Below are 27,809 nucleotides of genomic sequence, written 5' to 3' on the forward strand. Positions count from 1 at the left end.
TTCCTTCATGTAAAATAAACAGCATTACTCTGAAAACCATGTTTCATTGCATTTAAAAACTTTGCCTGTAAAGGTTTATGCCTGCAATAATTTTATTATTGTTTTAAAAGTACATAACTTAATTCCATTCACTGATAGTTATTTATAACATTTTGCCAATGTATCCAGTTTACACACGTAAACTACAGTGTAGTGTATGACTTTTTCATCATAATATTAATAAAAAGACTTAGTTATACTAACTATTAAACTATCATTGTTATTTCATTCATACAAAAACTGCTTTATTTGTTAAATGTCTGTGGCACTTCTGTTTATTACATGTATGGCCTATTGCATTTGATCAGCTCGATTCCAAGGCAGATTGATAGAGTGAATGTCCTGTCAGCACATTTCCTAAGGAGTCAACCTCTTGGGGTCACGTGGGAACATAGAGGTCTGGCGAATGTTGTGAAGTCCCAGATACAGCATAACGACACGCTCCAAACCTGCAGAAAAACAACAGCAATCCACACATTAAATACTGTGTCCAGGAGACGATGGTGACAAACTAGTACATCCAATAAAATTTCATAGGAGTAAAATCATAATACTTTTATAGAATTTTCTCTTTATACATGTGACTTGGCGACCGATTCATGATGAAATCCATCATGACAAAACAGCAAATGTTAGATTCACGAACTGGTTCTGCTGAAAGATGAGAAAACACTACAAACCATTATCTTGTATATTAAAAAAATAAATAAATAAATGTACATGTCCCGATGCAGTTATTTTACACAAAGAATTTCTTATTGTAAACTTTAAACTATTTTAGACAGAGGCTCTTTAAAAGTTTCCATTACAGATCCCAATATGTTTGTTAACTTCATGAATGGTATGGTATGGTATGGAATTAGTAGGGCAAGGGAATGTCAGTTTAACATAATGTAAGGTGCCACCTAGTGGGTACCTGTATTATTTCTCAAAGAAAATATGCAATGCAAGTACCTTTGCATACCCCCCTCCCCCTCCATCAACTCATTCATTGAATTGTGTTTCTGACTGGAATATCAAAATATGAGATACATTACCTATACCACCACCTGCATGGGGAGGAGCTCCAAATCTGAAAGAGTCGATGTAGGACTTGATTTTTTCAAGGTCTGTCAGAAAGAAAAAGTTGAGTATACCCTTTGGTCACTGTCGTTCTACTCCAAGAACGAAACACACACATTAAATAAAAAGCATGGACCTAACATCTGTTTTGTAATGTAAAAGTTTACATATTTCAAAACAAAATGTATGATTTGGTTAAACAACTAGCAATTTTACATAGACTGTAATGTTACACTTGAGCAATACAATACAAATCTATCATGGAGTGTTTAGGGGTAAAATCTAATTTTACACTCCATGACATCCTTTAGAATTGTTACCGATGTTGTGATGCAGGGCTCTCTCTGATAGCAGCTGGGGATCATGGATTCGCTGAGCACCAGACAAAATCTCCTCTCCTCTCATAAACATGTCATACGAATTGGAGTATTTCTGAAATATTGCAAAATACATCCGGTTAATAAACACTGGAAACGGATTTCCTTTTAGACACTGATGCGACTCAAGGAGATCCCCTTGCACACTTACAGGATTGCTGGGGTCTGGCATGGTGTAGAAGGGTCTCACAGCCAGAGGATACTTGTCAAGGATGTAGAAATCAGTGTCATACTGGAAAATAAAAAAAATATTAAAATGACAACAAAAAGGTGTTCTTTAGAATATGTGCATGTGTCACTCTTACTTTGAATGCCAATAACTACTATATTATATTTCTCTCTATGCCACGGTCATCAAGCAGACTATTTATCAAACATTTAATTACATGGATACTACTTTATCAAATGCCATAATCATTAGCTATACTACTTAAAATCAGGAAAGATTCCCCGAGTTGTGATCCTTTTTATTTCAAAATATGCCTCCCTGTTAACAGGGATTGGGGAATTGAATCTTTGACTTTAAATAATGGCCTGGGAGCAATGGGATCTGTATTGTTCACAGACTGTATATATATGACTCTGATTTAACATCTCATCTGAAGGATTCTCCCTGGCACTATGCTGGAGCTGTTGGCTGAGTGCCCCCTACTCAGACATCAACACCATTATGAAACACCTTATTTTCGATGTAGGTCCCCTTTGCACTATTAGTGAATAAGTCTCTATAGTATGTTAACGGTTAGCAAGTCAATAATTTGAATACATTAGTTACCTTTTCCTTTACTAGACGGCCAAGAAGTTTTTCATTTGGTGTACTAAAGAAAAAAAAAAAATGTTATATAGTTTTGGTCCTCAACATGACATGCATGTCTGATGGTGTGGACTATCTTATTTTAAAAGTATTTATTCCTTCCCAGTTCCATCTGTTATCAGAAGTCAAAAGGCTAGATACCCATGTCACAAATGCATTGTCTACACAACAGGTAAAAAGGAAGAGCAATCTCAAATAATGAGGTTAATACTGTTGGCCTGTATTGACATTCATGTGCTGTTACCATGCTCTTTCAAATATCTTTCATGTGAATGACTCATACCACAAGTTTGAAAAGGGTTAGAAACTCCAACGTAAATCTGCAAATAAATGTTTAAAAAATTGCGTCAATCAGGGTCCGAAAAGGGAACAGTGACTTGCTTACGGAGCAAAAAACAGTGAAGTAATAACACTGTTGTCTTTATATTTAAGTCTTAAAACATTGCCTGCTTTACCTGAGATCATCCTCATCTCCCATCTCCACCCCAGCTTCCTTGAGCATAGCCACACCCTCCTTGTATTCCAGCCTGAGGGTGGGTTCCAAGAACTTGAAGGGCTCACTCGGATACTGTTTGTTCACTGTCTGAATCTCTGTCTGGAATCTGAGCCATTTAAAAAACAGAATTAAAAAGGGCACTGTTTAATACATACATGTACATGAAAATGCATTCCATGACAAATCACACAATCATTTCCATTTAAAATACATTTGTATTAATCTCCTACTGCTTTATATGTATTGTGCACACTAAAAGTTTATCAATATGGAACACAAACTGCATTTAGAGAACAGTCTCAGTATTGCACTCTCCGTCCACAAGGTTGCACTGCAGCGTCATATCAAACTGGTAAACCTATACTTCAAGCCTGTTCAATAGCACTTTAATCTGTCCACAGTGTGAAGTTTGACAAACCCTTGTGTTATCATTGTTTACAGACAGGTAAAGTGTCATGGATCCCTTTCTTAATCTCATGTTTATCTGAAGAATTTAGTTTTACCTGTCTCTCAGTCCTTTGAAAATCTGAACCAAAGTTGCAGCAATTTGGTCCACCACCTCATGATAATGGTAGTTAAAAGCCATCTCAATATCCAGGCCTACAAACTCGGTGAGGTGGCGATGTGTGTTCGAGTCCTCTGCTCGAAACACTGATTGAACAGATTAAATAAAAATACACAAAAAACAAACAAACACACATCAGTGGTAACTAAACAAATACAAATCCACTGTAGAAGCGTGTACAATCTTACACATCATTATATAAAAGTGTATTTATTACCGTAAAACCTGACAAAACCCATGGGGCAAAATGTTATTATAAACTGGAACTTCACAGCCATTTGCCCTGTATCTGTGTGGGAACTAAGCAAATTCAGTGAGTTCTGTTACTCCAATGTATTTATTACTGGGTGCCTTATAGCATGAAAACTTATATACATATTCATTTATTTATTTTTAATTTTGTAGTTTCACAGGCTGGTTGTTCACCAGAAATAACAGCTTTTAAACCCCCCCCATCTGTAACAGTTTAAAATATTTATATTGCTATTTATGGAGATTAATACTTGCTATGTGTCTGTCTGTTGTAATTTCAGTAAAATATTATGCCTGTCATAGTACTGGCTATATGGCCCTTTTAGGATCACAGATGCTGAAAAATTAAAGCCATACTACCATTAAGCACTAGAGGTCCCCTAAGAGCTATACATATATCATGATAACATTGCATTTAAAGTTTGGTTGTTATTGTTTTCAGTCTGAAAATGTGGGGGTTTCCATAACAAACATTTTCATCTTCAGAATATAAACCAACTTTCGCATGCAGTCAGTGGCTCTGTCATAGTTCTTGTGAAACACATGTTTTGCTAAAGTAAACATATTTCAAGAATGGCTAACATCAGATCGTTTTTTGGAACATGGTAAACATCTACTGTTGTGCCATATAAATATGTATACAGTGTATTTTTAAACAAACAATTTATTTTGTACAAAACCTAGGATTTGCACATAGGTCCCCAAGTGACAGGCGGAGAACCTCAACAAACACACATAACCTTACCAGGCCCAATGCAGAACACTTTATCAAAGTCAGCAGCAATGCACATCTGCTTGTAGAGCTGTGGGGACTGGGCCAGGAAGGCGCTGGTTTTAAAGTAGGAGACCGTGAACACATTGGCTCCTCCTTCACTAGCAGCTGGAATTAATCATTTTAATTGTTAAAATTGAGAAAAAAGTTATTTGAATCTGAAACAGACTACCTGGATGAAACATGTACTCCACTCCAATTTAACTTAATATGAATAAACCCCATTCAATAGGAAGCTGTTCTGACACACAACTATAATTATTGCTGTGTGTATAAAAGTCAAATAATTTTGAAACTTCCATTTCTTGTGTGTGCTTTGCATTACAAAATGACTTGCTGAAATTTGCCTTATTGTAATTTAACAGTTTGCACCCGACAAATTCAAAATTCAAAAAGACCACCCCTGGGTATTTTGGTTGGCTGTCTGAATTTCAGGAAGTGAGAATAAGGGTGTGTACTTTAATCCAGGGTTGCGTTAAATAGACTGGGCAAATAAACTATTAGTACACATGTTGGTATACCAGCCATGGTTCTAAACCAGTTAAAAACACCAATAATTTTAACAAATGTATATGTGGATGACAGAAGACTTGGAGACAAAGATTTTGCAGATTTAAAGATAGACATGTACAAATCAGTGCTTCTTTATATTTTCAGTTGCTACATTCTGAGCATAAAATGAAGAAAAATAAGATAGCATGTCAAAGGAATGAGAATGCCTTCACATTTAAAAGACAGTTACTGTTTGTGAAGGGTGGAAGACTACTACAGTCATAACAAGCAAAAAGAAGGCTGATATCATTGGAGCTAATGCATGTTAGTTGATGGAAAAAGCTACAGCTCTGCAGCTGCCTGCCACTGCCCATTATAATACGCTACTCAGGCAATGGCAGACTAAGTGTAAAATGACCCAGTGGGGAATTCAGAAAATCTTGTAAAGACGCACTGTCTGCAAACCAGTGCAAAGACCCCTGGGACTGTGCCATTAAGGCACTAGCTCAAGGCTAAATCTGGAACTTTACAATCACAGCCCTCTTATACCTGTTTCTAATGAAGTGCACATCCAAAGACAAGCACTTAAGTAATCTACCACCAGCCACACCTGTGCTGTGACTATGGTGGAAACATTTGTATCTTAAATGTTGAAGAATTGATGACTTCAAGTGGAAATGCCCGTCCGCCCCACCCTTAAAAAAAAAAAAAAAAAAAAAAAAAAAACCAGAAATAATTTTTGGAGTCTGAATTTCCACAAATTGCTTGTTGATGAGTGTCTCCCTGAAGAGCTGGCAGACTCCTGACTGTAAGCGGAAGATGGCCTGGTTGGTTGTTGTCTGTAGAGAAGTAAACGAGTAAATACCCGTGACTAGTTTCAGATGAGTCAACATAGGCATTTCCCAATTCACTGGAATATCAATATAAAAACTGACCTCAATTATTAATGCTTCTGTCTAGACACTGTTTGACAGTATAGAGAAGTTGATCTTTGTAGGTTCCATGACAACTGTGCACTAATAAAAGATGTAAATGCTGGGAATTTACCTTTTTTGGGTGCTAATCCAAACCCTAATTCCATGACTAAGAGACTGGCCCCAACCCAGTTTGTACAAATTGCACCTCTCCCAGTTTGTGCTTTGTGCTAAGGCAACAAAGGATGCTGGCCCTAACCCTCACTGTTCAAACCTAAAACTTGCCAACTGGACAAAAGTAGAAACAAACCCCTCCAAAAAATAAGCAAAAATAGAGCTATGCTAAAGCAGTTAAGTGTGTCCCAGGGGTTTCAGAAGCCAGGCATTTGTTTTAGACTGCAGAAGCAATGTTCCCCAAGGACTCTCCACAGAGCAACACAGGTAGTTAAATGGGAAAGTTATGTCTAATTCAGATATACAGGTAATGCTGAAGGTCAGACAGACTTGTTTCATCTGGTTTTAAGGCTCCCATCAAATTCAACTGGTATGTGGTCTTGTGGATGCTTGTTGCACTTTTTGTGAAATGCTTGGATATGTTATATACAATATAAGTGGCTTTATATTGTAATGTAGGATTTTAAGAAATGCTCCTAAAGTAGCTATCCTAATATAATCCATGAAAGGTTGAAAATGCACCTGAATGAAACTTTAAAATATACTTACAAGAACATGTCATTAGTTAAAAGGGAAAATGGGGTCAGCTACTTTAAAAACTTGATACAAGTTTACAACTGGACTTAATGAAGATGAACAATGGCCCACTTGTGCAGGTCATGGTCTCTGGTAAACAAGTGTCTTCACTTCTGCAATGAACTTTATGTTCTCAGAACACTCAGGCGTCAAAACAAACATTCTATGGGTGTTGCTGTGCAACAGAATACTTTGATTTGAAATTAGATGTCTGTGACATCAAGCACTTGTTTACTTGTGTTCTCTCAGTCACTGTACCAATTTGCGTCACATGGCCTAACCACAAAAGCCTGACATAACTTTCCTTGTAGTTTAAATATATGACCCGGACACCACAAATGTGGTCATGTCACCCATAGGTTTTCTCTGCATGAAAATAATATCTGCACTGATGGGTAATAACAGCTTAACTTACAGTATACAGTAAAACAGTGATCTTTTCAAAATCCAAAAGATGTTCAATTTTAAACTCTTAGGGACAGTTCATTTCCAGAAATAAAATATTCTGGCCTAGTATAGTTATGCTTTGCTCAGAGTGATCTTCACTTTAAACTAAAATGTAATTTACAATGTAAAAGGATACAACTGTTATTAAGACATTCCAAAGACAGCAAGACACATGAGAATGGTTGTCTTGTTTCTTTGTCTAAATGCATTTCTTTCATAAAGATTTTTTAATAAAAAGTGTTTGCTCTTTTTTAAATATGGTCTACAAACTAGCAAGATCTCACAGAGTCATTCCAGCTGACCAAAATGTGGTGAGGCGTTTGTGATGGAGAAAAGGTTAGCTGTGTAACCCATGCCCCACATAGTGAGAATGTGTCTGGAAAATGTTTTTTTTTTTTTTTTTTTTTTTTTTGATGATCTTTAAACCCATTTTTATCCATGTGCAGGGTAACATCCAGTCTAGCTGTTAAATGATTTTAAACTGTTTCAAGGGCTTTTCAACAAAATATAATTGACATAAAGGACTGAGTAACCCCCCTTTATCCACGTTAGCTACATCAGAGTCTACGTAGAAAAAAAAAGAGCACTAAATTACTTTCACACATACCTCTGCTTGTTTTAAAAAAAAAACAAAAAAAAACTGCTCTGTGAAACCAATAATGTAATGTTTATCAATGCTAGTAATAAAACAGCTACATCAAGTTACAGATTTATGTATGATATTATGATATACCATAGTCCAGCAATATGCAACTGTTGCTCCACAAGTGTTAACCAGGGACATTTAAAAACAGGTGTTCCAAAGAAAACACATAAATGCAAGCAGAAGTAAACCCATTGTTTTCCTGTTGCTGTATTACTGATTAAGAATTGAATAACAATGACTATTTTGAACACTGAGGATGTTTTCAAGGCTGCTTTATTACAAGTGATTTCTATTGAATAAATTCCCCACTTTGCTACATGCAAAACTTCAAGAAATCTTAAAATACAGAAATTGCCATGTTGATTATTTTTTCAAACAGTGGTGTCACAAGCACTGTATTGTATAACTTTATTACAACACCCAACGATCTCAAAAGACAGGGCAAGAAAAGTTGTCTTTTTTTAAAAAGTGCAAGGGCACCAGGCGGCTTTACTCTGCTAAGATGCCTGCTTTATAATAACCACCTGCACATTATTTATTAAATCTCAAATGGGGCATACTGTTGTCAAAAGAATGCTTGGTTAAACACGATTTCTAAAAAAAAAAAAAAAAATGTACGTTTACCCAATACACCCTTCTCCAAATCAAAGGTTTACTTCTGAATGGCAAGACTGTCAAATCACAAAACTTACTAGAAATCTAGAAATGTATTTTTGTAACATTTAGGAAAAAAGGAAAGATATGTTTACCCTGAGGTCAATAACTCTGTTGTCCAGTCGGGTATCCTGATTCACAGTGGCTCTTCCTTCCTGGGGGAAGAAAGTTTAAAAAAATACAATCCTAAAGTTAGGAAGAGCATGGTTACTTTGTTTTAAATATTAATGCAGTGTTCTCATGATTCTTTGCTTTGGAAAGTTCTGTCAATTTAGACACCAACTTGCTTTAGGTTAATGTATGTATTTTTTATTTTACAGGGTAATAATTAAAATAAAGGTGTCAAGTTACTTTTAGGCCATCCTCTACTTCTTTATTTGATTAGGTATTTTTTTTAACCACTACAGCAAATGTGTTTGAGAAAGAACATTGAAGATTGTTTATAAAGAAAGAAAAAGATTACGTGCATTGCTAAGTCTCTGTGGACACTTCTAGTACTTGCTGAGAAGTTCACACTGGGATATAAAGGGTCTCACTGTAATCTTTACATAAGCTGGTTTTAGAGCATCTTGATGGAATCTACCACCCTGGCAACCAATGAGGCATTAATACTATAAAAATGTGTTCAAATAACAGTGGATACCAGGCAAATAAACAAGGACACGACAATTTACTGGAAAACATTTTGCAGAATATCTCCTGCACCAAGATGGCAGAGTTATCCTTCATAATATACCATGTATGATTTTAAGAAATTGGCATTTCTGATACCATGAGGCACAAATACAAAAAACAAAACCATCAAACATAGCTCCACTTGCCACATTCAATTATAGCCAATTATAATTACTGTTCGTTCAAGAATCTGTCTTCGGTGTTCACATAAAGCAAAACAAATCAGTCTGTTCACTACAAGGTTTAGTGGTTGAACTTATGAACTGGAAGACTGCAAAGATTTGAACAAAATCCTGTGCTGGCTTCACACAGATGGAAGTTTAAAAGTAGTATACCGGTCATGTGGACTGTAGGATATGTTACAGTGACAGTGTATCTCAGACAAAAACTGTGACAAAAGTCAAATAGGTACTGGTTACTTGGCCGTCCATGCAGCCTTTTACCATTTCAAAAAGCCAAATGGAGAGAGAAATATGTACAGCTATTGCATTTACTTGCGTCCACCGCAACAACAAAACCTGAACAATTTTTTTTCACTTGTGCGCCAAAATGAACATTTTATAAAATTTGAAAATCGATAGAAACACTCTCCATCCAAATACAGCATGTTAAAAACAACTCAGACTCTTAACAGAACCCAGATATGCCCAAGATACCCTTCCTCGACAAGGCTCCTGCCTGAAGCCAGTGGAGCCGATCAGGAGAAGCTTGAGCGCCTTACCTCGTCTCCCTCCCCCTCTGGGCGGACAGCATCCTCCAGCTGCAGGGGCAGGCGAGGCTCAGCCAGGCTGATCACAAAGATCTGACATCAAGAAAGAGCATAAACGGTCGACTGGAGAACAGACATCCCGACATGAAGGTGAAAAACAAAACAATGAGCAAGTCTCATGGTTACAAACCATAGGCCCTCGTTTTCATATTTCACTTAAACTGTCAATATACTGTACAGCACTGTGACTTTCATCAATTAAATCTGAAAGGCCAAACAACAGAACAGCCAGGAACGACATGACATCAGAAACCTTCCTTGTCTGGATCATGGCAGCACAGAATACAGCAGTCGCAGAAAAAAATAAAGTTTTATAAAATGATCAATCTGCTATACTTACCCTTTCAACATGCAGCTCCACATCCTGCTGGGAACAGCTTTCAATCTTCTGATCCACCTTCCGTAGAACCCCCTCCACATCAACTATGCTTTCTTTGTTGATGCTGCACTCAAGAAAGAACAAACATCAATCAAGGCTTGTTTTCCATTTATTAACCTTCGCAGTCCATTTATTCAGCACTTGTTAGGCACGTCTGGACCAATTTATTTTCACACTCGCTATATTTTTTCAGAGAAAAATAGGATTAAAAGGCATTGAATCACAAAAGGACACTCAGTACTGTATCTACAGCCAAGCCCCACCCCTTGTTCGCTGTATTTTTCACATACCTCTTTATAGACGTGCATACTGATAAATCCTCTCCTGATTACTCGTTTTATCACCAAACTCCTCAACAATGCGATCCAAGTCAATATTTTATTACTATAACATCTCAAAGCTCTGCAAATGTCAGTGATATTCTTTCAGCGCTGGATGCAGAAGCAGCTATCTCCATTAATGTCCGTGTTATCTCTGTAGTGGATGGGGCTATGAGATACACCCTTTTTTTCAATTTCATTCGGCTCCTATCGGTCTCACTCGGACATTAGAAGGTTTCCTCTGCTTTTTCAGGAGAAAAAAATGACTAGAGACCTGTGCTTTACTGGAAAGGGAAAATTGTAATGTCGGACCTGGTCCGACATAGGACTGCATGGGGTTAAATTCAGACATAGGCATAATGACTTGGGAATGGGTCTTTATTTGAAGTTAACTATTGTGTACAGTATATGTCAATATTTCAACAGATGGCAAATATAGGATGCAGACAGCTTTACCCAGAGGAAAATGCACTAATGTGCACGGATAGGCATCATGCACAGATGCAAAGATTAATGGTTGATGAAACAGCTCATCTCCAGCTGCTCCCTGCCATGACAGGACACAGATGGGATTTGCTAAATATATATCAAAATTGCCTCTGCAAAAAAGTGGTCAGAAGAAGAAACAATGATTTAAAATTGAAGTCAGCATCATTAATATATTTCAGAAACTATGAAACTGAATTGCATAATTCTCTGTGGCTAAACTATTTTGCAAGTGAAGCCAACTGCCAACCTCCAAGTCCTTTTTTCCTTATGTTACACCTTAATTCTGTTCCTTTTCTGGTATTATAAATCAATGAATCATGGTTACACAAACAAGACACACACTTTCACCATTTTTAATTATAATTTCTAAAACTCAACCTACTAGTAACCCATTTCTTATTATACCCATTTCCTTAACTGCTGAAATTTAATATCAGAAACAGCATAGATACATATCATAAACACATATACTTAGTGCTTTTGTTTTTCTGGTTTTTATTAATTGTATTTTCCGGTGCTTATTTTTAGATATTTTTGAGTTATATAAATCTTTTCTGCGGGGGTTTCGTTTTTTGATATACTGTATTTAATTAGTGTTTTCGGTTCCTTTCCAAAATGCTTCAGCATTTTATTTTTTTTTTCTGTTTACATATGTATCACAGTAACTCGACAGTACTTGCACACTTAAGTTGTACCTTCTTCCCTTTGATGTCTTCAGCAACAAAATCCCTATGGTCATGGGCACATTCTTCTGGGGTTTTTGTGTGTAGGCATTTTTTTTTTTTTACATTTCACCACAATTTGCAATTCTGTTTTAAATTCTCCATATCTTAACTGTAATACAGCTTTAAATCCTGTGAACAAGACTCCATTCCTGATTGTCATCTTGTTTTAAATCTGGCATGCAGAGCCTCCAATAGAAATGTTGGAATGTGCTGTCACTCAGTAGTTGGGGCGGGTTTAAGTATTCAGAACAAATCAATGACAGATACAAGTTAATAAGGCTGGACATTGCCCAGTAGCACTGGGAAATGTATTTATAATTATTTTTTGTAGTAGGTTTTATTTAGTAAGGGGTAAAGTCAACGTGAATTGATTAACCATTTCCATAGTTTTCCTGTGTTTATTAGCTATCCACCGATTTCATTTTTTTTTTTTTTTTTTTGTATCGGGGGTTTTATCGGATAAAACTGAAAATCAGAAGCCCTACTTATACTGTAGATTTGTTTTTGGCTCTAAGCAGCACAATGGGTCCCAAACAGTCTAGCTGTTAAATGTGTACTAAAATAGCCTACCATTCACAAGGAGCGAAGAGAAATATTTTAACTGCACAGTTCCTACAACAGGGGGAGAAAAAAGACAGGACCTTTGGATGACACACCCAGAGCAGGCCATCCAAGATGTACCCCTGGAGAATAAGTATGGGGAGGGATAAACTACTACCAATGCACAGATCTGCAGGTAAATTACAGATCCCCAACATAGTTGTATTTTTTTTTTGCCATTGCATGATGACATAACCACATCGCTACAGGATAATGCATATACACAAGCTGCTTGTGAAACTCTAGATTTCATACTGCACATGATTTTGTCTTTACCCCCAGACACCATTTATGTGAAACACACAAAGAACGTACTCTGTACAAAACTGTTTTTGCGTTCAGCGCTTGTATAATTGGAAGAACAGTAGTAGTGAGAATGCCCTATTCTAGGGAATTGCCTTTGATAATGAAGAGAATAGAAATAGAGGATTCTCAGGCAATCCTAATGCGGTCTGAAACAATGACTCATTACATAAAGAGGCCAGGATATACAAAACACATTCTAGACAGAAATGAATGCTTTCAGTGAATAAATAATTGGATCAGCTTGATATCCTTTCCTCTGATTCTACTATCATCCGATGGGATTTTGTTTTGTTTGCGCTTTTTCTTCAAATATTTGTCAATTTTTGGGTCAAATTCAAAATTCTCAGTCAGCTTTTGATTGTGGGTCGACTACTGGGATGTCAAGATTCTTAAAAAAAAGTGTCTTAAGGAAGGATTAGCGGGTGACCCAAATGTAGAAAGAGTTGAACTTTTGAGATTTGTAAGACTTAAAAACACATGGACCACCACGTGACTCCCGTAACAGCAAGTTTGTAAGAGCGTAATGTTGCGTCTGTCATGCCCATCCGGACAGAAACACTACAGAATGCCACCGTTCCAACACTAATTAAAATACAAGGGAAGGTTGTTTTTTTTTCTCACAGTTTTTAATCAAACTTGATGGATTGCAAATAGCTGTTTTGCTCAAATGGTTTCAATGTATTCACAAGAATAACGAGGAGAATATGGATCTGTTTGTTCTTCTAGAAAAGCTTTTGGAATCCTGTGACACATGGATCCTTCTGTGATCATAAAACAACCTGAAAAGGACCACAATGTTTATGAATTAATTGACCACTAGAACAACTTAAACCACACACAAAGCTCCAAGCACATTACCAAAGGTCTACTTTAGCTAAGTCACTGAGGCCAATAGAAACCCATCTGGATTTTCATCGCAAACCTCATATTAAATTACACCTTTTTTAAAATGATTGTTAACTGCTGTATATTTCTGACATGTTCTTGTTTCCCTATGCACTGCCCCATTACTACACAAGAGCACTACAAGGAATACAGAATGCCAGCTGTCAGTGGCTGGTGGGGTATGTCAATCTTCACAAGCAACATGATTGTTTTGTTGGGTTTGATCTTTTGTGGCTTTGATGGGTCCTTGAATTAACACAATGCACGTCTACATTTTATGCAGAAACTACTTCAATCCTTTTTAACTAAAGTACTGCACATCTGTAGCTTTTGTGATATTTGCTGAAAGATCTCTGCCTGCTGCCAGTCACAGGATGAAAAGGGAATTTAGCTACAATACAAGCTTTTTGAATGTTAAACTGCACAGCTAAAAGTACAGATCTACTTTTACAGCATACTGCCCAACACAATAATCCTAAAATCCACCTTGGCAAGGAAACCACAGGTAGGTGGAATTACACACGGCAGTGGTTCCAAACCTTTTCTCTGCCGCGGCATACATTGGTACTTATTTTTGAGGCATGCCACCATATTGCCTCCAAATGAACTTGCCCTCTAATCGCCTCGGTTTAAGCCGTTTAAAACCCTTGCCATTCCTCTTGCATCATTAACTTTATTTTACTTTGATACTATCTCCGTCAACATACCTTACATTTGCCAAGAGTTGAGCTGGCCACTGATCTCTGTCCATTCATCAAGCTGCAATGTATACTTTCCACTTGATTTAAAAAATTCTCTTGGAGCACCATCTGAATATCACCTGCCATGTCATCAATGCAGTGACTTACCGTATTCTCTGAAAGGGGAACTTTTTCAATTTCCTTGACTGTATGTGCCCCTAACATTACTCTCACGATTTCTTTGCATGCTAGTAAAATTGAAGTCTCTGCGATTGTATGTGGCTTTTTTGCCTTTGCTTCAAGCTCAGCAACCACGTAGCTTGCTTCCAGCGCTATGTCAGAAATAAACGCTTGAAAAAAATGATGTATGTCCTTCTTAGCAAGGGATGAATGTTTGCTTGTAAGGTGTCGTTTTAAACTTACTTAGCACTATGGCATGGTTTGAGTTTCTCCACGGACACGAGACATTGTGGAAGAGGTCAAGATGGTTCCCCTACAAACGAAAATCTATATTGCAGAGAGCTCCAACTACTTTCAGTTTCTTTATTTCATGTTCAGCTTTATCACTACAAGTAGACGTGGAAGCTCCAAAATCTTTTTCTTCAAATATTTGTCCATTTTTGGGAAATTCGAAAATTCGAAATTCTCAGAGTCAGCTTTTGATTGTGGGTCAACTACTGGGATGTCAATTCTTAAAAAAAGTGTCAGTTAAGGAAGGATTAGCGTGTGACCCAGATGTATAAAGAGTTGAAGTTTTGAGATTTGTAAGATTTAAAACACATGGAGCACCGCGTGACTCCCGTAACAGCAAGTTTGTAAGAGCGTAATGTTGCGTCTGTCATGCCCATCCGGACAGAAACACTACAGAATGCCACCGTTCCAACACTAACTAAAATACAAGGGAAGGCTGTTTTTTTTCCCTCTCACATGCAGTTTTTAATCAAAAAATTCCATGGCACACCAGTTGGGAAACCCTGATATATGGCACCATCTGGTTCTTGGTCTAACCCAGTTTATTGCAATCAATCAATCTTTATTTTATATATAGCGCGCCTTTCATAGTGGACCACCGAGTTTCTTAAAACAATTGCTAATAAAAAAAATAACGATCTTGTGCATATACTGTAAAGGGGTTTAAAGCATAATATGCTTGTTCAGATACCATTTATAAAAAATAATGCATTACAGGTTTGAAGTTATTATTTCTCTTCAAGTAAAGCGAAAGTTTCCCCCACATATTCACTTTTTAATTTAATTTTTTTTTTTTTTTTTTAGTGTCGCCCACCTCACTCTAAAACTGCAAAACTTGCATGCAAGACACTGTCAGTTTAACCACAAGTAGTTTTGCAAGTACACGAAAGAGGAACTTTTATTTACGTTCCAGCTACCGTACTACTGTAACACTTGTCTGTTACTTCATGATTTAGAAACGACCTCATATTGCTTTAACAGCAAACTGTAAAAAAGAAAGAAAACAACATTTTGGATACACAAGTAATTGCCTCTGCCTCAAGCACTGTCGTGATGTTTTGTCAGAACTCATAATTCAACAGAATCTCTATGTTAAAGAACATATCTGCATACAACAAACTTGCCAACATAAGAATAGTTGTCCTGCTCTGAGAAGAATATTTAAGCTTCACATTGAATGAAAAACATACGGAAAGTTTTGGCAAGCACACAAGGTCAACATACTGGTACATTTGTGTGCTGACCCTCTTCATCAGAAGGTCACAAGAGCTTCTGTATTCAAATCACTTAAGGCAAGGGTCACCTTCCTGAGCACTGTGGTCAGAAACAAGACAAGCTTTTAGGGCTGCAGACCATGATAAAAGTAATAGAAAGTACAGACAAAAAAGGGGAACTGGACAAACTAAACTTGATGAGGAAACACGATTCTCTCACACCACACACAGTAATCTGGCAGGGCATGACATTAAATACTTCAACTCTTGTGACACTGGTCAGCCTGCCCAAAAGATCAAAAAAAAAATTATGTCAATATTTCACCAACTGTGGAAATATGCACATTGGACAAACCAGTTGCCTATAGCCTACCCACACAGTGGTCATTTGTTATAACTGAAGTACACACCTCAATTAGATGTCTAACCAAAGGGAGGGTACTTTAACCTTTAAAAAGGAAGCATGTCAAAGCTTGTGATCTGGATCATTTATTAGATTAAAGCAATGTGACAATGAAAGGACAACATCAGTAATGAAACTTAAGTATTTCAAAGACCATAAAGTTTCTGTAAACACTATGTCATGAAACTATGTGGAGTTCTGTGCAAAACATCACAATGAGCCTGCGGGTTGAGGAAATGCAGGCTATGGGAAAACCACATTATCCATTTCTGTATAAGTTTGTCTCGTTTAATTAATTATTCATCACTAGATGGAAATGCAACAACATGTAAAAGTAGACATGCAAACCGAAAAATACTGCAACAGCGTAACACGTAAGGTCAAACGTACTGTAACCTTTAACCTGACATTTACCTTGTTCCAGTGCAGTTTGAGAGAAGTGGGTCTGTAGGAACTCAAAATGTACGTTCTCTATGCAGCTGAATTTTCAAACATCACATGGCCTCAATATGACAGCCACATTAGGTCTGGGGTCAATGTTAAGGTGGCGGTGGCAAATTTACAAACCTACAAGCTCACTTTACAGGGATACTTAATTACTCATGTCAAAATCATGTCATCCTAAGGACTCAAGCTATCAGGCAAAGATGGAGCCCGGATTGAGCAGATAGTGCCCACATGCTAGGACAGCGACCCCTGCAATGTAAGGTTCCCACAAGGGCACAATGTTGCTACCTGTCAAGTGATTTTTATTTTGGATCACCATGATGCAAGTCAATGAACTCAAAATGATTATAATAATTTCATTTTTATCATTTACAGAGTACAAGTGGATTCACAGATTAAGATGTTTTAGCTTTGCAGTAAGCAACCTTCATGTGGATGTGGTCGTCATTTACAGCAAGTTTATAAAAAAAAAAAAAGGCACTTAAAGATCAAAAGCATATTTACTGGAAAATGAACAACAAACGACTTGAGATGAGCATGAGGTGGTAAGCACACAGTCCTCTTAACAGCTCCTTAGAAGAAGCGACAATTTTTACACGCTAATTTAACACAGGTTGTATGGTAAATCTTACTTGTTAATATTTCATTTCATACCTTTACAAAGCTTCTAAACCACATGCATTCCTCAGCAACCTAAGTTTGTTTCCGGTTTGGTTTTCAGTAAATATTCTTGTTTTAGTCGGCTAAATCTTTAAAGTGATGAATCTATAGTGACGTGATCATCTAATTTTTATATTAAAATAAACCAATACATTTTACTTTCCATGTCCATGATGCTAGTTACTAGTATATTAGTTACAAGTATTCACGATAATGCTCTTTCTTCAAATAAATTGAACTTCTGTTCATTGTTGCATATCCTGCACTGCTGGATTGCACATGTTGCATGAATTACAAAGATTTAATGGATCATTTGCATTCAAACACTATACTTTGTTGTGCACTAGAGGCCATATTGAACTTCTCAAACAACAGTTTGTGACTTATCAGTCCTCACTGCAACAAAGGGTTTAGTCACAGTGACACACACTCTTCTACTAGGTACATGTAGACATGTACACATTAGCAACACAAAACCCTTTAAAAAAGACACCTGCTGTTTATTATCTTTACAATAAGACTAAATGACAATTCATCGTCCAAGTTCATTCGAACGGTTACAGTGGTACTGATGAAAAAACAGCTTTGTCCTGCAGAAATGATGAATTCACTTGAATGTGTGAAAATGGACCCAACCATCAGAAGTCTGTTTTCCCACCATTGTTTACTCTGACAACAGGATGCGATTTCTTACTCACTTGGCAGCGAACTTCACCATCTGCTTGCTTGCACGATCTCCCACTGCCACCAGGGCTTGAATGTTAAACTGCTGCTGACGCAGGACCAGAAAACACTGCTTTCCTGGAAAATAACAGCAGACACGCTGCAGCTGTTAGACTACCCCGTCATTTACATCCAATGTGCCTCAGAAAAATTATGAATCCTTTCCACAGGAATCCTTCACAAAAAGCACTGCTAATGTGTCACACATTATGACTATGTTATTGAGCACAATATTCCGTAATGTATCATGACATGTTTTTAAATGTAAGGTATGTACCTTTCAATGGCATAACAGCTACCACTGCTATACTGTACCTCCCCTATCCATAGATGTGTATATTTATTACATTTTGCCTTTACATTAGCAAACTTAGCAAAGACATGTGTACTATACAAGCTAGAATGCATTTAAAACAGATTTTCTTTATAGAAATTGTCTGTGCAATGATTTGAATCATTTTAAACTATTTTACATAGTTAATAACCAGGTGCATGGGGATTAGGGAATACCATTATTTAAACTGTTTATTTTGTTTGTTTGTTTGTTTTTCTTGGGAGGGCTTCACTAACAACCAAAACCTACATATCATCTTTCTTGCCACAAAATAATGAATAAATAAAATATTTCTGGTACAACCCAGGGTTGTGTATGCGAGCATGTGTTCTGAGTGACTATCCAGTACCATCTTCCAGATATTACTCCCTGCCAACAAACAAGGAGGAATGCCATTCTCCCAGGGCAGAAACACGAGCTTCAACTTTAAATTTCTGTTTTTGTTATGCGGCCAGGGGTGTCAACTGCAAAGCAGAAGGCAAAAAGTATGTGTGTGTAAATGAGCATATGTTATCCTGTCCTGAAGGATGCCTTTAGGCTGCATATTTGTGAATGAATGAATGTAGAAAGTAGGAAATCATGGAAATGGAAATCAGGTCATTCTGGAAAGAACCCATGCTGGCAAGAAAAGTGTGGTTACAGAATTTACATACCTAGGGACTGAAATTCCCCACTTAACGAAGATCAGTTATTCGTAGCCACTTACTAAGTTAGTACAGGTTCCAATCATCAGATTTATAAAGTGAAAGGTAGGTTTTCACACCAAGGAACTGTATATATTTAACGGCTTATAACCACAGCATTGATTTGCAACTTCTTTCACAAACACCAACATCATTTTAGCAATGAAATCAGTCTGAATCAGTCTTGAAATACACAGATTATTAAAAGCCACCTCTTTTCATAATGTATCGACACACTGGCTTATGACCAAATCATATGTCCATTTAGATCCCCAGAAAGGTATGCTAGGAAAAGCAATGGTTGTTTTGCAGTAAAATACAGAAATCATATTTGAATGTGTTAATTTAGCGGTGAAAACAGCACAAAGCAGTGTGCTAAATGTACAGGTTTGTTTTACAAAAGTATATTTCTTGATGATCAGTTACATACTGACAGATGCTTACAGTATATTAGTGTTAGCAAGAACACGCATTTCACTTTATTGAAACTCCAATGTCACAAAAAAATGTTAACAGTCTGTTATTTAACTTTAATTAGTTTATCTGTGCTTTGAAAACAAAATATTGAAATATATGCTAGCATGAACAGGAGGGAGAAAACAAGAGTTCTGAAATGCCTCTATCGTTTGATTTGATATTGGAAAAAGGCGAGATAAATGTGGAAAACGTACCTTTAGCTCTGCTGGTGTGAATCCTGGCACGAAGCCATAGCAGCTGGTCAGTCTTCTCTGGAGTCAGATCCTGTACAAGTACCAGCACCCGGTCTGCAGTTTGTTTTTTGTATTTCATTGTATTTTTTAAATAATAAAAAAATAATAATAATAAATAAGCACCTGCTTTCCAGTTTTCAATGGGAAATACAATTTAGTAAAATATGACAAAAATAGAGCAGCATCTACATGTATACATTTAATACTGCACTATCTAATTTCTTAATGAAGATTCCAATATATTCATATCCTTAATGATGGTGACAGGTTGGTGGGGAATCTGATTATGGCTGAACAGAAATTATGTATGTAGGTTTACTGATTGAAAACATTAATTTTACAGATAATTATCCTTGGGATAGAAAATAAAAAAAACAACACTAAGGGGGAGGTGACATTGGTGGAGTGGGTTTGATCATTCTGGTGGACCAGGTAATAGATGTCTCCAGAGGTATAATATATATATATAGATATATTATTATATATATATATCTATATATCATATATATATATAATATATATGTATGTGTACACCAATGTGTGTGTGTGTGTGGTCTCTGGTGTGATAAGTTACTTATGAAACGAATACTCTGCATGGACACTGTACCTGTGATTATATATACATATATATATATATATATATTATTATATATTAGATATCTATATATATCATATATATATATATATATAGATATCTATATCTATATATATATCTATATAATTATATATATTATAAACGGCACTTGCATGGAACACACAGAGCCAATAATTTTAAAAACATGTGAAATATCAGTTCAAGATTAGTTTAAAAATGTATTAGAGAGCACTCCCCTAAAACCAACCAAACTACTGACCTAGTTTCTGCTGTGACTGAACCAGTGGAGACAGTCCATATCTATCCTTTGCAAAGTCCTACATAACAGCAATACAAAGATGAATAAACAGACATTGTCAAAGGCAGGGAATGATGTATGCATATAAAATTGATTGCAAAGACTTGCTCTCCCTCACAAAAAAAGCTGTAGTTGGAAGCCATGATTCAATAGTGCTTTTACTGCAATGTAGTGTACTATCATTTAAGACAGTTAAAGCATGTCTTAAATATGCATGGCATGTCATTTTTCCCTTGCAGTCCTTAGGACATTATCAAAAAACAGTATACTTCAAAAGTAAATCTAAGCTTCAAAATGACCATAGAAGTAACTTACACTAGGCAGAAGGTATTACTATCAAGAACAATATTTCCAAGAAACGTATGTGAACAGCAGGGTTGAACATCTTTTAACACTTGCGAACTGGTTATACCCAGAAAAAACACATTTACTAATGTTACATCTGCAGGGATGTATCTGCTTAGTACACAAAGCAGTCTGAATGGCTGCAGATTGTTCAAGGACACTGACCTCTTCATCAGGGCTTTGCTGCTCGGCTGCCTAAAGACAATTGAAAGAAAGATAAGATCAATTACATGCTGTTGCTTTATTTCTTCAATTGAAATAATTTAAAAGTAGAACTTTTAAAATCTTTTCTTAAACTAGTTTTACTTTTTAAAAAGCTGCATAAACGCCTAAAAAAGGGGTCCCTTTTTTAACTGGGGGGGAAGACCAGTGATGGATTGAATATAAAGTCCAGATAAACTTCTGTGCCCTGCATTTATCATATAAATTTAGAAATGTTCCATTTGTATAACTACTTTTGTCAGAATTCCTATATTTATAAAAAAAAAAAAAAAAAAAAAAAAAAAATTGCCCTGTTGGATGACATTTAAAGCTGTTTAAAAAAAGGCAACATTAGAACCAGCTTTACAAGGTACACTCAGTAAAAACTTGTAGACCGTTTCTTTTGTCAGATACACTTGAGGCCCTAGGCAAGCAAGGTACAGTCAGCATTGTTGTTTACTGTATGCCGTGCCTTGTAATCCCATTTCTAGCAATATACAGCCTTGCCGGACAAAACAGGTCTGAGAGCACAGGAATAGAAAAACAATAAGCATCCTTTTAGCTTGTAAACACATGGAATTTTCCTTTTCGTGCCAACGTCACATCACAGCTGTTAAGTGCATGAAGTTTTTTTTACATACTAACCAACTTTGCTTGCTTTTCAGCTTTCTTAGAGGCTTTCTCAGCTTCCTTCTGCTGTTTCTTGACGGCTTTCTTTGATTGTGCCTGCAGTTCCTCTGCACTGTAACAGGAAGACAAAAAAAACAACTGTAAACTTCCAGGTCTATTTATTATACTTCCTGTAGGAAGTTTTTAGCCAAGTTGGGAAAATGTATCGTACACTTCAACTTCAACCCAACCTATATCCCTATTGTTTTTAAAAGCTTAATTCTACCAATGTGAAGTGGGTAGTCTAGTTTGAAATGTCTGTGAGAAAACAACAGAGTTGATTTTAAACATTACAATAAGGTAGCCTATATTTTACCTGACCACCCCTAGCAGACAGAAGTAACTGGATGAAACAAACAAAAAAAAAATAGAAGAGAAAATATGCAATAAAAACAAAACATAACACTGCACTTCATGACAAGTGCTGTGTGGAGTTATCTAGTTGATATTCTAAAGTCTATAAAAGGAACAGTTCTTGGGTCAGCTGTACATTGGAAGCATAGCCTACTTAAATAAAACAGAACCTCACAGTTCAGGTCTCAGATCAAACTCCTTGATCAGCAATTTCTCATGAAATGAGGTGTGAAAAAACGGAATGCTTTTAAATGTTGCTATGACTCTCTTCTGTAACACGATCATGTTATTTACACAATTACTCATGAAGGCATACAAACCAAGCCTTAAAACTGTAACTAGTGGGGAGTCTAGTGTTCTGCAATTTGCTTTACAATATATTTTATAACAAAACTTGTACTAAACTATGTGTGTTTCAGTAGAAACAACAGCCTGATTATCAGTAATGCTGCAACAGTTAGATAAACATGCCAAGTTTCTAAGTTTAGGAGGCGTTGACTAAATGATTCCTGAAGGAAACAAACATTTGCATGAGAACTGCGTCTGCACAGCAGTCCCAGGTGCAAGGAAGATGGCAGCACAATTACTTTAGCAGGTGCCTCTTCACAAATCGTTCTTCAGCTGAACCTTTTACACCACCTGTTTAACTGGCTTTAAATGTTTCTCCTCTGCCCAAAGCTCTGTATAGAATACAAAAGTGGAAAAATACCCATGTATAATATGCATCAGAAGTCTGTCTCCCAGTGAGTTCACAGCAGTTTTTGAGCAGCAGATGCAGAGATCTAGCACCATTGTCCCTCCCCGTGCAAGAACCACCCCAGCCCGCCCCACATGGTTGCCTGGCTATTGTGTTAATCATCATGTGCTTCAAAGTAAAGGTGTTCAATTCTGTTGAACCTTCTAAACATTCAAACTTCACTACTTACCGCTGTATAAATTCTGTAGGTTAACATATAAATACATTATGTAGGACAACGATTAAACATCCATTAAACTTTACATTAACACCTCTACTGTATACCCCTCTCAATCTGGGAATAAATATGAGCAAACAGGATTTCCGTGAGACTACAAATTTCTAAGGAGTTGAGTTTATCGCTACCCAGACTGTATTCCCTATGGATCTTGAAACTGGTAAGGATCCTCTGTCCTTGTCAACTAGGCTGGAATGTGTACATCTACAATATTGACTGGTTCCACCGATAAACCAAAAATGAAAAGTAATGGAAGAATATAAATGAATCATTTCATCATGAACTCTGACCTCTATGGTCTTGACCTGAATGGCGAACCTAAGGCTTGGTTTTATATTTGTTATTGCTACTATTGGAGATTCATCATATTCGGAACAGCAGCCTGCTTAACATCACAAGCTAATTTACAAGGAAAAGAACAAGAAATTAGCTGTTTCAATGACCGGGCAGCAATTGTATACTGATTGACTAATTTCAGATGTTTCTCTAAGCCACTTACAAGTATTTTCGATGTTTAGGAAATTGAACCATTTCCTATTTTGGACTGTTAATTTGGGGAAGATAAGCCGTGTTTACTTCCTCTAGCAGAACCTAGCGAACACAAAATGACAGCTATGTTCTTTAGCTATGGAGGACACATTTACAGGCTCACAATCTCTGCTTCTAGTACGGTCTTTCTAATGTACACAAATCCATTTCCATTCCTGTACTCAGATCCTGAGGTTGGTGTTATCTTCTGTACAATATATTTCTATATAGTACTACTATACCAATATCCAAAAGGTCAGGACAAGTGTGAAAATGTAATCACTGATAAAGTTAACCCTGAAGTATTTAAAAATCTCCATTCAGCTCATTAAACATGATACAATGAATTTATTCATAGCATTTTCATTAGGTAAGGGCAATGCACAATGCCATTAAAGCCAGGTCTGAATTATGTTTTTTGTTCCAAGATAGGGCAGGACTTATGTTACTTATCAAATGAGAAGCCAGGTTATATTGGGTGATTTTTGCATTAGTTAATGACACTTGTTTTGTACTATATCACAGGAAACCTAAATAGGGTTTAAAAAGTGTAGTGTGTATATTTTAAACAGTACAACTTTACAACGTTATGTACTAAAACCGTTTCTTCTCTTGTTTTTTTTTTATTTGATTATTTTTTCACACACTTATTCAGGTTTGGGACAGTACTAAACAAATAAGAAATGTATAGCCAAGGTTACAATTTGGGTTCTGTATTTACCGTAATTGTCCCAACTCACAGGAGCATGAAAAGCATGCCTCTCACCTAAACAGGTCTGGTTGTTATAAATTAGTTAGCCCAACCTTGGGGCGGAAAGTTCAGACTTCAGAAAAGATCTTTGGGCCATACAAGGTATGTAAACATATTTTAGGCATGGGACGGGAGACACCAGATTTGATTCTTGGACCAAGTGGGGCTCAAATATGTAACTACTAATAGTAATTTCCTAATTGTATTGCATGTATGTTACAATATTGTATAGAGCATGAACACTTGATAAGCACATAGGAGGAAATACACTATTCATGGTGCATTTAAACACGCTGTTAGGTTTGGGTTTCATGTTGAATTTATATGTTTCATAAATTAATTAAAACTTGCTTTAAAGCTGTAAACTCATTTTTTTCAAGAAAGTAGTTCTTGCACAATTACAGGAGTGGCTGGAATTATGAGAACATAACCAACCCCACATAGTTTTATGCAAAAGTGAAAAATAGATAGATTAAAGCTCTTCCAATATTACATCGAGGCAGGTGCTGTAGATTTAGGCACTGGTAAAGGTGTGTACATGTATTTATGCAAGTCAAACCCGCTTAGAGTAGGTCTCCACTGGTCTACCAGGACCCGAGATCCGACACGTACCGAACGGGTTTTCGGATGCAAAATTGTCAAGTCGGGTCCCATTTTGTTTACTTTGTAATACACAAACTGTCCCTCTCTTCTCTTTGCTTTTAAAAATCATTGCTTATACTTCCTGCTGCGTGGACTGACTTCCCCCAGTAACACATGACATGGCTTGCAGAGCGCATCAGCAGACACGTGACCTATATCGAAGGTGTTAGATCATTCTTAAAAGTCACTGTAATGGATTTGTTTATGAAGGACTTGAAAGAAAGTTAAGGAACGTGGGAATCGTTTGTTGTGGACAAACAATTTTTGCAAACACACATTTGCTCTTGTTACATTTTGAATAAAAGCACTCATTTACGATATCGTACTTCAGATCATTTGATTTTCAGATAATGTATTTCTCTCTACGTTTTACACAAACACACGCCGGGTCGGATCCGGGTCTACTAACAAGAATTTTACATTGGGTCAGGTAAATAACTGTCAGTTCGTGTTCGGGTCGGGTTGATTAATTTGGACCTTCAGCTTAGAGTAAAATCCCTCCTGGTAAAACGTCACCCTTACCACCACACTGAAATGCTCTGGCCAGAATGTAACTGGGAGTCAACTTGATATCACTGGTCACTCTCTCACTCCAGTGTATATCACTGTCATACAACTGTATTTAAGGTCACATATAAAGTTTATTGTAACGCTACTAGTTTCCTGCTCATAACCCCGCCTACAGAGACTTTAATATGTATGCGAGTGAGTGAGTGTGCTTGAACAATATGAATATATAACCACACCACAGTTCTTTTTTTTTTTTTTTGGTTTGTTTTGTACAGCATGTGCCCCTGTTGATTTCAATCAACATTAGACACCATACCGACTTACTGTCCAGCTAAGCTATACAGAGTTATACGTTCTGTTCCCCAGTCACATACATACGATATTATATATATATATATATTATATATTATATATATATCTGTAACAGGTCCGTGCATTAAATGTAGATAAAGCTTTTTGGGATAACCCCTTTAAAAAAGACAATTTAAGTATTCATGACAGAGTAACTATCGAGGACAACGCTCCTGTTTTAACACAATAATTATCGAGGACAACGAGGGTTTTAACAAAAAGTGATGCAATAAGCTGCATGAAATTGAAATCCAGTGCAAAAAAAAAAAAAAAAAAAAACGCTTGCCGTAGTGTGGTGGTACATATTGTCATTTACTTCTTACCCGGTGCTTTCTTCTTTAGTCATGCTTCTTGTACTTCAGAATGTCGCGCTTACTTATTTATCTATTTATTTATTTTAAACAATAAACTTAAATGTTAGCTGCTATCCTATTACTACCTCAGCCCTTGCAAATTAGACATGTAGAAGAAGAACTCGTTTCCTAGTGCAACCTTCCTGTTGTTCCGGACAGAAACACAGGCAAAATTAAAATTCCTCTGCTAAATATTAACCGAAGTTGATACATAAGAGGTGAAGGGATACGATTTTAGCCTAATGTTCATACTTGTAGTTGTATGCATCACATGGACTTGTGCCAGAAATAACTGTTAATAATAATCAGTATTGGGTTTATGGTTGTTAATGCTGTAATGATAGCGAGAAAAAAGCATAGAAAGGGGTGGGCAATTCCGGCCCTTACAACAGGTATGTGTTCCAGACATTTTCCTAATTTGTTAATTGAATCAATTAAAAAAAGTCCCTGTCTCAAAACAGTTAATTAACCTGTTAAACCTGGTTTAGAATGACCCTCGTGTTTCTTTCCCTGCTCCAAGATACTAATATAAACATGTTTCTAATTGGGTTTTACTTATTGAACATCTACTGACTTCCTTTGCTCTTTATTGCCATTAATGCTTCAGCAATGGAATTTAAAGTCTGTACCTTTTCAAGCAATTGGTTGGCCCCTGCTAGATAATGACATAAACTTGATTTAGCAAAGGTATTAGATGGATATAGTTTGTCATGTAACTGCTTAAAAGATGTTTAAGAGATAACCTATCCACATTACTTAAGACATGCACTATTAGCATGAGTTGAAATCACATTATTCAAATTCTCTTTATTCACAATCGTGTTTTCAAAACGTGCTGGGCATGCATTGTTTAGGTAGTGTGAATAGGGTACACAGCAGCACTTTGCATGGCTGTTCTTTATAAATAGTTGCTGAAAAGGTGTGAAACTGTTGCTAAATTGTTGCAACAATTGCAATTGGAAGCTAAATCTTTTTTTTTTTCTTCAAATTAGGTGAAAATTACCACATTTGACCCTGACCTAGGGTTGCCACCTGGCCCCATAATTCCGGAAAACTTTGGGATGGGACATGGTTTTTAAGTTGCCCTTAAACTGAAAGCAATAAACACTTGAACTGAGCACTAAGCACTTGCTTAATTGATACTGCTTCTTAATTATCCAAATCATTGCATCAATCATGTGTGTAGGTTTATTCAAGATATTTATTTTTATTTTGTACAAAATGATATTTCAGTTCTCAATATTTAAAAGATGCTATTTATATCCTATTAATTAGTAATATATAGCCCTAATTTACATTGACTCTCCCAATTAAATAACAACTCTGATCCAGTGTTCACGCTGTCTGGTGTCAGGAATAGTGAACAGCTGCTCAGTATTAATGATTTCAGTGGGAGAAGGTGATATACTATTAGAAACTATAAAGAAACTTGAAAATATATATTTTTAAAACTATTAATAAAATACATTAATATTGATGATGGAT

General features: G+C 36.5%; 1 protein-coding gene across 2 annotated transcripts; it reads right to left on the reverse strand.

Annotated features, from left to right (window-relative positions):
- Positions 1–78: 78 nt before the first annotated feature.
- LOC121322313 (aspartate--tRNA ligase, cytoplasmic-like) lies at positions 79–26,473 on the reverse strand. 2 transcript variants are annotated; one of them, XM_041262102.1, is made up of 19 exons: positions 26,295–26,473; positions 21,838–21,934; positions 21,157–21,186; positions 20,608–20,665; positions 19,715–19,807; positions 18,002–18,104; positions 10,065–10,167; positions 9,677–9,757; positions 8,376–8,435; positions 5,597–5,708; positions 4,351–4,485; positions 3,292–3,439; positions 2,748–2,894; positions 2,254–2,296; positions 1,630–1,710; positions 1,422–1,533; positions 1,077–1,148; positions 594–693; positions 400–488 (listed from the first exon to the last, which is right to left on the reverse strand). In XM_041262102.1, exons 1-18 carry the CDS (start codon positions 26,315–26,317, stop codon positions 596–598), a joined length of 1,596 nt encoding a protein of 531 aa, XP_041118036.1. In that variant the 5' UTR covers positions 26,318–26,473; the 3' UTR covers positions 400–488; positions 594–595. The 2 variants fall into 2 exon arrangements, with proteins under 2 accessions (XP_041118037.1, XP_041118036.1); XM_041262103.1 differs by lacking the exon at positions 594–693 and having other exon boundaries at positions 79–488.
- Positions 26,474–27,809: the final 1,336 nt, after the last annotated feature.

Source organism: Polyodon spathula, chromosome 10 (genome assembly GCF_017654505.1).
Source record: "Polyodon spathula isolate WHYD16114869_AA chromosome 10, ASM1765450v1, whole genome shotgun sequence".
Taxonomy (NCBI): domain Eukaryota; kingdom Metazoa; phylum Chordata; class Actinopteri; order Acipenseriformes; family Polyodontidae; genus Polyodon; species Polyodon spathula.